This window comes from Grus americana, chromosome 8 (assembly GCF_028858705.1).
Source record: "Grus americana isolate bGruAme1 chromosome 8, bGruAme1.mat, whole genome shotgun sequence".
Taxonomy (NCBI): Eukaryota; Metazoa; Chordata; class Aves; order Gruiformes; family Gruidae; genus Grus; species Grus americana.
The window spans coordinates 15,561,570-15,575,720 of NC_072859.1; the positions used below are offsets into that span (position 1 = coordinate 15,561,570).

Genomic DNA, 14,151 nt, shown 5'->3' on the forward strand with positions numbered 1-14,151 from the left:
AACCACTTATTTTTTGATTAAAGAAGGTAATTCAAAAAGGCAATTCAGTTGCTCTTTAAGCTGACATAGTATTATAACAATTACTTAAGGAACAGTGCATCTTCCCCACACCACGTAATCAACGTTGCCTTGATTTCAGGGAAGTTTCTTAGTTTGGCTTTGACAGTTAATGGCTTACTGGCAACTTTTGGTTGATTATTAATGCAGACGTAATAACGCTTATTCCTTAACTAAACCTTCTGAGCAATACAATTATCAAAGGAATTACTCCTGCTGAAAACTCAGTGTCACGTCACAGTCTGGATCAAAAATTTTAAACCTCAAAGTATGGCTTTTTGCCTGTAGGAAAACTAATACAATGCTTTTTGATCATTTTTCCAATTATATTTTAAACAAGGACATCCTTTTGCAGTTCTGTATCTCTTTAATTGTGTATCTTACCTAAACCAGGATGTATCTTCACTTTTCATGTCCCCAAACCCTTCCAAATCCACTGAAAGTCTGTGGCTGTCCCCTTCAGGTCCGGATGAGCTCTCGTCTCTCTGTTCGTCCCAGCAAGGCTGAGCCACTGCCAACAGTGGGGCTGCACCCAAATATTGGTGCAGCTTAGAAAAGCAACACAGTAGGTTTCTTGAAGGAGTTGAAGGTTCAGCTTGTTGGCCAACGTTTCTTTTAATCACTCTTTATTTAATAAGCTGCCTCCGTGGGACTGCATAGATAAGGCTTTTCTCTCCCCGCAATGATGGCAGGGCTACAGTCAAGGCAGCAGAAAGTCAATCAACAGTTCATACCTGGTTCACACAGTAACAGCTCGAAGCTGCGCAGTGCTTCATGAACGTATTGCTGTCCAGGTGCTTTCTGCTAAGGCTGTACAATTTGATCCTCTAGTCACTCGAGTCAGCCCCACCAGCTACCAGCAGGAGCTCCTCTATTTGTCAGAAAAGGTTTATTTAGCCATTTTCTTTGAGTAAACTTAAAACATATGAGAGGAGCCTATATATACACCTCTGCCCTCATCCATTCTTCACTTGGCTGCAAAGGACTGTTTGTGCAATACAGTGGGCAGTGCATAAAAACACAATAGACTTTCTAAAATTGTAAGTTTCAGAAGTATTTGCGTGACACTAAAAGGACAATGACTGTACTTAAAATAGCCGTGGTTTTGTGTGATGATACTGCTACTAGAAAATAGAAAAATAACATGGTCACAAGAAAGCCTCTATATAACTGATTACTAAAGTATTTTCCCCCATAAGTTATGGCCTAGCTAAAGAGGAAAAGAAATTAAAAATAAATCATGAACATAATGAACTGCAGCCCACTTTTTTACCAAGGATGCAAAATTTCTGATGGTGCTTCTGATTTCTGAATGCCTCAGAGAGCAGCTTTCTGCTCTGGCAGAACAGACAGGTAAAATCAATGCAACGCACATTGGCATTCCCCCTCTCAGCTAACCAGACATTACCTTTTCTTAGAGGAGCCTAAATTAGAGTCATGGTATTTAATTTTTGGTTACACTTAAACATTCATATCCTTCCAGGTAAGCCTGTTCAAGCTCAGTTTCTTGAACTTTCACTTATCTGGTATACAGAGTGTTACTGCTGCCTATCTTGTTGGAATCCTGTTTATATATATATATATACACACATATACATACATATATACACTACTGAGAGATTAGGAACTAAAAACAGCAGGCAAAATTCAGTATTAATAAATGCAAATTAATGCTCACTGGGGAAAAGCCACTTCTATATATACACACTGATGGAGATTAAATTATTTAGTAACCTTCAGAATAGCTCTTAATGACAATGGACAGTTCTATGGAATGGCAGCTCAGCATTCAGTGGTACTTTAAAAAATAAATTAGGAATTAGTAGGAAAGAATGATGAAAAAAATCAAAGCAAAATTGTGGCAACATGTACATTTCTGTTGTGCCTGCATTTTGAACACTGGTTGCAGCAGAACTAGAAAATGTAGAGAAAAGCAACAACGATGAGCACAGATGTGAAATGCCTTTTGTACAAGATGATATTAAGCTACGGCTTCTCCTCTGGGAAAAGAGGCGGCATTTGGAAGACACACTAGAGGTTTGTAAATTCTTGAGTGGCACAGGGAAGACAAATAAGAAACAATTGTTCATCTCTTCTCACAATTTAAGAGGCAGAGGGCATTACCTGAAATTATTGGGTAGCTGGTTTAAGAAATGACAAAATGAATTTATTTTTCCTGCAAATTAAATTGTGGAATCCATAGATATTCAGCATGGTAAATCCTAAAAGTTTAGATGGAAAAAATAAAGTACAGGAAAGGCATTAAGGGCTATTAAGCACATTAATAGAAGCTCTAATGTAAAAAAATCAACGGGAAGGATACCATGGGAAAAGAGCACAGCGCAGCCATGTTGTTCTGCCTGTGAGCATCCGCTGCCAGCACTGCTGGCCACAACACTGCGCGGCACAGCCCTTCGGCACCGCACCGCCTTCCTCCGAACACGGACTCGCCTCTCGTCTGTGAGTTGTCCATGCTGAGAAAGACGCATGCTTCCTGTAGTATTTAAGCATCTTAACTGCTATTTTATAGCGGAAAGAAAAAAAAAAAGAGCTGAGCTTTCATTAATACTTCATGGGGGCAGCATGAGAGCAGTCTTCTTTGCATTGCTGAAAAGGCTGTGCTGGTAGTCCAGGTCTCACTTGCAATCTAAGTTTCTTAAGAATGAAGCCACAAAATGACTCGTCCATCTCGGACAGGTCCACAGCCACCCAAGTGCAGCCGTGTGCTCATGAACTGCCCGCCCGCAGCCACGAGGTGACTGACTCGAGCAAGCTCACAAAATGACACTGCAAAAGGTGAAGGTGATGGCTGAAGCCCTGCTGTTCTGCGAGGCCAGAGCTGCGGTTAGGCTGTCCCCAATTCCTGCACCTCATTCTTTCTGTATTCAGACTTAGGCTTGCTCAGATCTTAACTACCAGGGGAACAACTGCAGGAATTACAAGTGCAGACTGACAGACCTTTTGGGTGGAATAATTCAATGGCTGGAACACTTTAATGCATATTGAGTGAATCAGCTAATCATTTTACAGAAAACCTCTCGTTTCCTTTCTTATCCCTTTCTTTTCCACACTGGCTATCCAAAGAGGGAGGAAGTTAAGGATTACAGGAAGGTCAGCCATAGGAGTAAAAGGTTTGATCCTGCAAACCCCAAATCGAAGCTTTTGTGTTGGCAGGATCTGTGCTGTAACTAACATTGTATCATTGTAGAAAGCCTGTTTCATGAACTGTCAGTTTTTTCTTTATCCTTTAAAAAATGTCAAATTGAAGATGTTTAATAGACATGTAAATACTGAAAACTGAATTAACAGTACTTTAAAGCAGCATTAATCTCACAAGAACATATTCAGTATCTTTCCGTACCATGTTGCCATCGGGTGACTAGCAAAATCTATTAAAATAACCCTAAAGAGCTCCTTGAAGAATATACTAGGTAATTTTACAAGTACGGGAAATTATTCAACAAAGAGAATATAACAAGCACGCTAAAATACCAAGATACTTCGTAAAGACTAGTATACAGAATGAAGACAAGCTTTCCTCATTAAACTTTTTATTAAAATGGAGCTTTTTTACATATTTAAAATACTTTATATCCAAATTATGCAATATTTATGAAAACAATTGTATGCAAACACTTGCATAAAAATATGAAAATCACAGTTAAGCAATATAAAGCAATATATAGCATGTTCCAAAATGTATTTCAGGACTAAAATACCTGAGTTTTCAATAAGCTGGTTCCTGCATGTCACTGATTTTTAACAGTTAAATTTCATAATGTATCTGGTCTTGTATAAAGCACTTCTTTGGTTCAGAGAAACTGCATGGAAAAGGCAGAGATCAAGCAGAGATATTACTCAAGGCCTGTCTTCAGAATCTTCTTCCACATGAAGATCCACTGTTTGAGATGCCAGGAAGGACTCCCATGTAGCAAGGCACTTAAAAAAAACACAGATACATATGAATATAGCAGATAGATTCCTGTAAAACTGGTAGCCAAGGAGAAAAAGAGGGGAAAAAAAATAGCAGAATACATATCCATTGTCACAAGCTGCTTTTGTGGGACTATGGTAAGAGCGAAATCTGGTTTCCTAGGCAGCTCAGTGATAGGCAAAATGTTAGCCAACATGCTGAGTGAGCTGTGAAGGTCACTTTTACATTATGACAAGCGCACACAGTGTGAGCACAGTAATTGTATGTGTTAGCATGGAAGATGCTAATGTTAATTATGCTCATCTTTAATCTCTCCCTTTAGTTACAGGCAAAGATCTCTTCCAAATAGAAAGCACACTGGCAGGCACAGTTCCTTTGTAATCTCTGTGGATTCCTATTGTATACCCAATTTTCCTTCCAAGTTAAATTAAAACAATTTTTTTCTAAACACACAGAGAATTCATTTTTCCCCTGAGTAATGGGAAAGCAATGGGACCAGACAGGCAGGGGGTGGGGAAAATGTCATCCTTACAAGTGGCATTTCTCACCTCATGGAAAAATGTATTTATAATTGTACAAACTATTTTTTTTATTTGAAGCACCAAGACTGTAGGCAGTAAAATGAAAAAAAAAAATTTAAAAAATCCCCAAATGACTTTCGTTCATTTTGTCTTAAATGAGTGTCGGCAGCTTGGCAAACCATTAGAAATCATGTGTGTTGAGAGTCATGGCAAGGCTATCACTAGGTAACCTGTAGTGTGCTGATGCTTGATATGCAAAGTACCAGGTTTCTACTATTTCAAGTCTGTCATTAGAACAGAGCAGGCAAACTCATGCAATAATTTGGGGAAAAAAAACCCACAACACCTTGAAATGGAAATGTTCTAATAAAATTTTTACTTATACACTCATACCTATTGCTCTTGACAATGCAGGTTATTTACTACTTATTGTACACAGGTTTTTTTTCATGAAGAATCTGAAATATTCACAATAAAAAAGTCTTCTGAAATTTCATAGGAAATATCTTCTTTTACATTAAAATTTGGATAGCATACTCCATTTATTTGAACTTTGAATTAAATCAGTACCCTGAAAACAGCATCATTTCCTAAGTGAAAACTTTTGCCATAACCTATTCAAGCCACAGTAATTTCCTATGCCCAGCTACAATGAAGTATCTAGCATCCATCTGTCATTGCTTAGGAGCCCTGGAAAACACACTAGCATTCATGCTGCTTGAACTTACAGCCACGTAACTGTCTTATTAGACACTTCTTGTGAATGACTTCAAAACTCTGCCATTAACTATGTAGATTTAATCATATTACATTGAAGAGCCTAGGTCCTGGTATTATTGCATAGCTATGTGCAAGCAGACCAGACGAGTGGGAGGATATGATAGTCATGAATAATGTTAAAGTATAAGCTCAGATAGCAAAATGAAGGAGACACACAGGATGACCGGAGTTGGGGAATCCATGATGACTGAAGGACGCAGAACCAAGGATACCCATAGAATTATGGGTGACAAAAGTAACAAGAAACAGAAAACAGAAGTCAGCAGCAATTATGTCTTTCAAGACATACAAAAGTAGAAGACATGGGCCTGCAAGATAATGAGAGGGTAAAACAGCCGACTGGCCAAAGAGATCACAAAGAAAAAAGTATGCGGGAGCTTATTTCTGTGTAGGTTTTTGGTTGTTATCAGGCATGTTAGAGAGTGTTCCTGTTATTCATATATTGAATGGAAACCATGAATCTACTCCCCCAATCCTTCTTTTCTGCTCTTGCTGACAAAATCCCCAACTAGCTTCTGCTGCTTTTGCACACGTTATGCTGCTGTTCAGAGCGCATCTAAGGTTTGAATTAATGTGAAAAGAGAGGAATACATGATAAAATTCATGTAGAAATCTGCTTTCTTCATTGACTTTTTGGAGAAATTACTTTTAAATGGTAAAAAATGAGGTAGAAATGGTGAAAATAGCATTAGCATGAACAGTGATCTGCAAGTGTTGCAAACTGATTTCTGACTTAAAAGGTCTTTTTGACCTTTTGTATAAAGCCTTTAAGGTTTGATAATTAGATTCTCCCCTACTTCATATGACACTGTGGCAGCTGAGTCTATCTGAGATGCCTGAGTTGGAAGGTGGCATCTTGGTTTTAAAATGTCAATGAGGCAGCTGCTAGCAATGTGTCTTCACTGTGGTGCTCGGACTCAGATTTCTCTTTGCTAGAGCCCAGCCTGGATTACCGTCCTAGAAAGCTGCAAGGCACATCTGTTCTCCTCAGCTTCATCTAGGTGTGGGACAAGAAATGATCACTGTTTCTTCAAGAGTCTTTTGTTGGCAATGACTGACTCTTTTTTTCTGAACCACAGTTTAATTTATACCATGTAACTCCATGTTCTGTAATTCTGTAATTTCAGTAATGTGAATTAAAATACATATATCAGCACTGGCTGGAATTTAAAAATGGCTTTCTGTTCTCTTTGTGACACGAAGCCAAACTGCATGTGCTAAAATGCAATCACAATATGTTGCTTAACCAGATAGATGCAATCTACTGAAGTCTTTCCAGACAAAGATGCAAAGCATTTTTTTCAGTTACACAAATTATTCTTTTTTAATTTATCCTCATTTATATAACCAAAACACATTTTCCAAAATGTAAGAGCAATGGTGGCTCATTTCACTGTCAGACATCACAGTGCCTCTACAGCTGACAAGTTTTATAATTAACCATACCAAAACAAAACTAGGTCTCTGTGCCTTAGGCTCAAGCTTTTTATATCGTGAAGCATGAACTGCATAAACGACACTTTGTTAGTGATGTACACTTCAACATTATTAGAGAATGATTTTACTTCATTCCACTGAAAACGGAGATCTAAACAGAGGATCAGCCAGCCTTCACAAAGGAGACAGAAAGGGAAAAAAAAAGAAAAACCAAACCCAGGAAATTAAATGTGCATGCCTAGGATTGAAATTCATAATCCAATTACTTGTAAAAGCCCAGCGGAAGACATAAAAAAGCCTAAATACACAAAATGAAATAGCAAAAGCTTAAATAAGGCTACTTTACCTAAAATATTCTGATTACCACTGCAGGTCACACATCTATTCTGCAACATCATTTTTAGAAAAAATAGCAGAAAGGTTTTCATATAGTACAATTGCCTATCTAACTAAAAAGGAGATACAAAAATAGAACATGTAGTAGGGATGATAACAGAAGCAGTGTGTCACACGCCATGTGTGTTTCTGTTCCAGTTCCCTCTTTTCCAGGGTTGATACCTTAAAAATATCATTTATGATGGTATTTTCTGGAGTGGAATCTGAAAATGAAGTCTTGTGTGTGTCTGAAAGGCAGACAAAAATACTTCCATAGTTTCTGGGTGCAAGGAAACAAAAACTAGAGTGCATAGAAACAGTGATTCCCGCTATAAAAAAAGTCTCTCTAAAAGTATTTAAAATAAATTTTTATGGTTGCAGTGAATGAGGATTCAAAGATGGATCCTGGCTTTGAAGTGACATGCACAGAGGCAAACTGCTTCAGCCATGTGGGAGCTTTTGAAAATCACATGAAATTTGTTGGCTAAATTCCCAGGCATCGCTAAGGTAGGATGTGATCAACATGCATGAGCAGCTACCTTTTTGCTACGCAACCAAATGACTAGTTAAATGCATCACTACAGGGGCCTCTAGGGCAAACAACAAATCTCATCTATTTTTCTACAGCTTATACTAACAAGGCCTTTGGAGTTAGAGGAAGTTGCTGTAATGGGGAAGGAGCACTGTTTTGCCTTAATGAATCTTTTGGAGCAATTTATGCCTGTACAACAATGTAGGTCACAGAAATAAACTAAATTATGCTTGAAATAGTTAGGAAAATCAGGAAATTATCTATATTTTTGGAAAAGAGTAAGCTGTGCCAATACCAACAAGAATCTCACTATATAAAAGATAACTTTAGCTTTTTATCTCATTAAGCTGCAAAGGTTTAACAGGATTAGTTTGACATGAGAAAAATAAAATCAGAGGCTACACTTTAAAATAAAGGCTCATCCATGCACAAGAAAAAACATGTTCTTTCAATGCCAAAACTAATTATCATCCTACATTATGAAAAAAGCCCCAATCTGCCTGCATTTACTTGAGTGCCTCATGAGCAGTGGAAAACCACACTCTGGTATATTTGCTGGATTTATAATGTCTAACTAGTCTTTGGATTGGGCTGCAAAATCTAGCGACTTACTTATTCCAGTGTTTTTTTCTGAATAGAATAGGTTAGCAAATTTCTTTGCTGAGAAAAATTAAAGTGTTTCTTGTTCTTTTGTGCTGTAAATATCCTAGAGACTACAGTAAACACATGAGAAAAACAAAAGGCAAAAATGTAGTAAATGTTTAATTGCTCTTTGAAGCCAGAGTTCAAAATTGGTTTTGTTTTGCAAAACTGGCTTGGTTTTGCTAACTTGTACCAGGAACACTTCAGACAGGCTAGCTAAATAATACTACCACCACCAATAACTTCGAATCTTGTTTTGGTTTTAGTAGTGCTGCATCTTTAGGGCTCTGCAGAATATCTATACCTAACTTAATGAAAATACTCCAGGTGCCAATCAGCTTTCTCAGCTGTAAGCTCCACCCTGTGGACAGTTTGTGATTTCAACTGTTTGGCAGATATTCTAGACTGAGGGGTGACATTTCAGACAACAGTGTCACACCTAAGGCATGGGGGAAAGGAATAAAATAAATGGTATGGTGTTAACACATACTTCGTTCAACAACTTTTCTCTGTAAGGCAAACAAATGGATGCTATTTGCTTCAGAAATAGGAGTCAAGTTCTGGATTTTTAAAAATCGTCCCTATTTTAGCAGTGCGCTCACAGTCATTATTAATGCAGTATGTTATTGGCTTTAAGCCTTACAGAGAGACTTAAGCATGTATTTTAACTCTTTTCCAGAAGCAAAGCAAAGGAAGCAGAGAACTCTATGAACTCTTGAGACCAGCTACAGGAATACCAAATGATTGGTCAGTCATGGTCATTCTTGGCTACTAAATGACATATTTAAATGTATTATAACATAACTTGTACATTATCTCAGGAAAGCCTTCATTCTCATAGGTCTGCATGGGAGCACCCTGTAAATTTGCAACACTGGGCTTTAATTAGTGTCTTTGTTACCACAGCACTGAGAGACACAAAGAGATTGGTGCTTCCACTGCTGTAGAAACAAAGGAACGCTTCTTATTCAATTATATTAAATGTAGATAGTGAATAAACTGGAAGGCTAGAGAAATATCTCTACTTGTTTTGAATTAGTAAATCCAGAGAAATATAATTACAGGTAACACTTTAAAGTAGCACTTCATGTAATGTGAAGATTACTTCAGCTTAAGGGAGACATATTTTATGTTAGCTAAGTGATGCTTGAGAAGTTGACAGCAGAATCCTTAGGCAACCACAATTAAGGAAAAATCCAAACAAATATAAGGTCATACTCTCTCCCCATATGGTGACAAAGAGGAAATTACATTTTAGAAATTGTAGTGTACTTTGACACACTGCAATGTTGTACTTGATCACACTGGCTTTAGTTCCATACAGTCTTGAAGGACTGGATTCTCTACTGCAAAAGCCACCAGAAAACATGAGATACCTCGTTACTCTGTAGTTCTCAGAAATTTAAGGGATGCAGGGAATGGCCACTAACAGGAATGACTCCTGGTTAGGTTGTGCACCTGGGAAGTGAAGTCAGCTAGACTGGGCAATAATGAGGAGCACAGTGAAACGCTGCTGTAGAGAAGGGAATGGGACACTGCTCATGGGGAGGGAAGAATGGGAGTTGAATTGTGGTGGGGTGGGGTGTGGCGGGGGAACCTGTGGAAAGGAGGAGAAGCAGGCAATGACTGAGTTAGAAAGCAGGAGATGAGTCCTCATAGGAGATGGCCAGAAGAGCTGGGCAACTGAATCATATCCATGGCATCTATGGTGTCTGGGAGCATGCATAGAACATGCTTTGGGGGGAAAAAAAGCAAGAAATAAGATGAGGGATGCTACAGCAAGGAAAGGCTTAGTAAGCATCAAATGCATGAACAAGTAGTTTAACTTCGGCCATGTGAGAGAACGTTAATGATGCACATAATGGCTGAACAAGTGAAAAACACTGTAACAGGCACTGCGCTTGTGCATGAGTTTAGTGAGACTCAAACTATTATCTTTAAGGCACGATTTTGTTTTCTACTGGAAGCGTAAAAATCATATTCTGATTCTCAGGTTTCTGAGATTCCCTTCCTGAAGTTTCACTTCCAAATAGCGAAAGCAGATGCCAGGGCTTCTTGCTGCTGTTTTCAGGAACGCATTACACACTTGTAGTTTGTAATATAAGGGCCTCTGACAGTAATCACTTCTCCAATAATTAACCATCAGCATTAACCACAGGTCTCAAATAAAAATGCATATTTTAGATCAAAACTCCCAATCTAATATTAATTTTATCAAATTCTCTTGAATGTCAGGATTAAGATAATGATTTTTCTGATAAAAGAGAAAAAAATCGGTAAGCCCTCAGTTTGCAAACAAGGAGGGATACAGTTAGCACAATGTTTCTTATTACTGCAACAGCTGCAGGAAGATAAGGTATTTTTTTCTAAAATCTAGATCTACTGAGATATAACAGCAGAAACATTTTATGCAGATTTCAGTATTCAAGAAAAGCACTGAGAAAGAATAATGTCTCAGTATAAACCAATTTGTCCGTTATTTCAGAGGCTATTTAAGAAGAACCACTGGCAGTTACAGAGATAGCTGAACCATTTTCTGCACTGTGACTTAATGACAGTAATTTCATGTACAGTACAAGGTTTGGCATTCTGAATTAAAATTCTAATTCAGCAAAAAGCATTTCTAGACAGGAAAGAGAACCAAAGAATTATTTTTGTGTTTTAATTTATCTAATCTTTCATTAACAAAATATTCCAATATATTTAGCATCATTTTAACATACATATTGGTGATATAGAAGTCAGAGATCATCAATAACTGAAGAAAATGTGAGAGGCTGCCAAAAGCTTGCTGCCTGATTTCAGAAAATATTTTGATCTTAATATGTAACAACAGATTGTCAATGTCCGTGCATCTCACAGACTGTATGTTAATTAATTAGACTCGATGATCAAGAGCTCTGTCTTTTCAATTATGTTTTAACAAAATGATTTGTAAAATCAGGACACTGTCATTGGCTAACGGGCAATCCATAAAAAGTTCAAAATACAGGATTGGAAGTTACAGATGTCAACATATATCTGTGAAAATTATGAATTTTTGATTAATAGATGGCTTAGTATATTGCAATTTTTTTTCCCAAAATAAGGAGAAATTCTTTAAAAAAATTCAAGACATCTGGGATATTTTCAAAATGCGCATTTCAATCAACAACATGTTACCCATGAAGAAACTTCACAGAATGCCTAACATATTTTATGTTTTCAAGTTCTCTTTCTTAGTACATATTCTTGTAACAGGGAATCCTTACCAAGAATATTAGCCGTGACATTTGAGTTGAAAATAAAAATCTAATTTCAACCACTTTTCTTTCTTTCTGAAGTAGTAAGTTTCAATTATAAAAGATTCAATTTACTAATTGTATACATTTGCAGCATTTATATTTTTTTAAAACTGCAATAAGTTTTTCATATTGATTTCTCAAAATTGTATTGTTCTTCTTTATCCTTATGAAGTCTGATTATTTCACAAAAGACAATTCCTTCGAGAAATAACAATGAGGACTTCCTGAACGTGCTGTCTGAAATGGCATCACATTTAAACGTTTTCCTCATACAAGATCATTTACAGAAGTTTGAGCTTTCCAGAGGGCTTCTTCATGCAGTTACAGCAAAAGGTTTCCAAACTGAAATCTAGCAGCTGACATTGAACTGAAAAATATGTTCCAAATTGTTGTGGTTAGTAAAACAAGAGTGCCCTCTGTCGATGATGAACTCAGGAGCAACCACTTGGGCACAAATAAAATACGTTTTGCTTCAAACATGTCAAATTAAGGATAACTGCCTCCCTCTTCCCACAAAAACTGATTCTGAAGTTAACACAGGTTTGAACTAAAATGCAAAAATTCCTCTTTACAGATAACCCATGCACTTCTCCACCAAAATAATCAATGAAAAAATAACATTGCTATGAGAAAGTGTTTTACCTCTTCATAGTAACGGAGATTATTCTCAGCCACATTAATAAACGTTGATCTCATATCACACTGCATGTTTTGCTTCCACCTGTCCCAATCCGCTTTCAGAGCATTATTGGCACATTCGACTTTGTCTTCAAGCTTCCCAATCTCTTCTGAGAACTAAATATGAATTGTAAACATTAAAAAATATTAGAAAAGTCACCATTTTGAAAGTGATTGAAATCAAATGAGTGTACTGCAGACAAACAGAACTGCAGAATTAAGGTTGGTATTTAACTAAGCACAGGGGTAAATCTAAATTTTATTCTTAATGAATAACATGGTACAATTTCTGAAATATTAATAATAGAAATTCTAGACCAGAATTAGAAGTGTTGCTGAAGATACTTTTATTGACTGAGAAGTTACAGACTCTGGCACCTCTTCACTAGCACTTGACAGTAATGCATCTAAAAAGGAAAATATAGAGGGCTTTACTGAAGCAGAATCAACTTATACAAATTAGATTTGGCCCTAAAAATTGAGAAAACCCTGACAGACACTTTGATGAAGACACTCAGAAGAAACCTGAATGGGGAGAAGACAGCAGAAATCAAAAGCACAAATTTTCTGCTTTCTTGCCTGTCACCTTGCCATCTTTTCTTGTGGAACTAACCTCTGTGTGACCATGTGAGGGAGAGAGGAATACAGAAGCAGAGAAAGAAATTAAACCAAAGGACTTCTGCAGAGAAGAAACTCTTTCACATCTAGAGATCATCTAGTCTTGCTAAAGCAGGTTCACCTAGAGCAGGTTGCACAGGATTGCATCCCGGCCGGTTCTGAATATCTCCAGAGAAGGAGACTCCACAACCTCTCTGGGCAGCCCGTTCCAGTGCTCTGTCACCTCAAAGTAAAGTTTTTCCTCATGTTGAGATGGAACTTCCTGTGTTCCTGTTTGTGCCCATTACCCCTTATCCTGTCACTGGGCACCACTGAAAAGAGTCTGGCCCCATCCTCTTGACACCCACCCTTTAGATATTTATAAGCATTGATGATATCCCCTCTCGGTCTTCTCTTCTCCAGACTAAACAGCCCCAGCTCTCTCAGCCGTTCCTCATACAAGAGATGCTCCAGTTCCCTCATCATTTTTGTAGCCCTCTGCTGGACTCTCTCCAGTAGTTCCCTGTCTTTCTTGAACTGGGGAGCCCAGAACAGGACACAGAACTCCAGATGTGGCCTCACCAGGGCAGAGTAGAGGGGGAGGAGAACCTCCCTCAACCTGCTGGCCACAGTCGTCTTAATGCACCCCAGGATACAAATATGCAAAATATTATTTCTGCTTTACTGAAAAGCTCAAGTTCAATCATGTAGCCAGACCAGTAATCAAACTATGGACAAGGCTAATTTCAACTACCAACACTGTATTCAGTATGAAAAGGTTAATCCAAAGTTTAAATGTAGGGAAATTACCTTTGAAGGAATTACAGGCAGCTGGATTCAGTATCTTGGGCATGTATCAAGTTAATTGCCTTTCCTTCAAATATCAAAAATGAATGCACACAGAATACTGCAAACTGAATATTTTTAGATGATTTAGAGTAGGAAAGGCAGTGAATCCATTTTCTGCTTTTGCAAGAAAAAAGCCCATACATGGGAATGAGCTAGGCTACACACATAAAGAACTTCTTCGACTTAGGAGTCCTGGCTGCAGCAGCTTCCCCTTATCTTGTTCTTTATATCTTTTAGACATTTATTTTACAGTATGTTTTTGTCTTGCCTTTTCTAGGAACTACAAATTTCTTCTGTGGTATAGTCATAATGTGAGGTGGACAGACAGACTCTGTTCTACATCCCTGCCTGGATATGCGGTTTAAACATCATCTCTAAAGCCCAAAAGAAACTGTGTGTTGTATCAAAGCAAGGGCTGGACTTAAGGTCTAAAGACAGCATTATGCTGCACTTCATCATCTCAAG

At 37.8% G+C, this 14,151-nt stretch overlaps 1 protein-coding gene across 2 annotated transcripts in view; it reads right to left on the minus strand.

Annotated features, from left to right (window-relative positions):
• Positions 1-3,591: 3,591 nt before the first annotated feature.
• SNX7 (sorting nexin 7) overlaps positions 3,592-14,151 on the minus strand; it is a 30,763-nt gene continuing 20,203 nt past the window's right edge. The window contains exons 8-9 of one of the 2 annotated variants that reach the window (XM_054833333.1): positions 12,205-12,357; positions 3,592-3,996 (exon numbers count right to left, since the gene is read on the minus strand). In XM_054833333.1, coding sequence (XP_054689308.1) covers positions 3,916-3,996; positions 12,205-12,357 — 234 coding nt within the window. In that variant the 3' untranslated portion in view covers positions 3,592-3,915. Of the gene's footprint in view, positions 3,997-10,914; positions 11,930-12,204; positions 12,358-14,151 lie in introns of those variants that run through there. The other variant, XM_054833334.1, reaches the window with a different exon arrangement.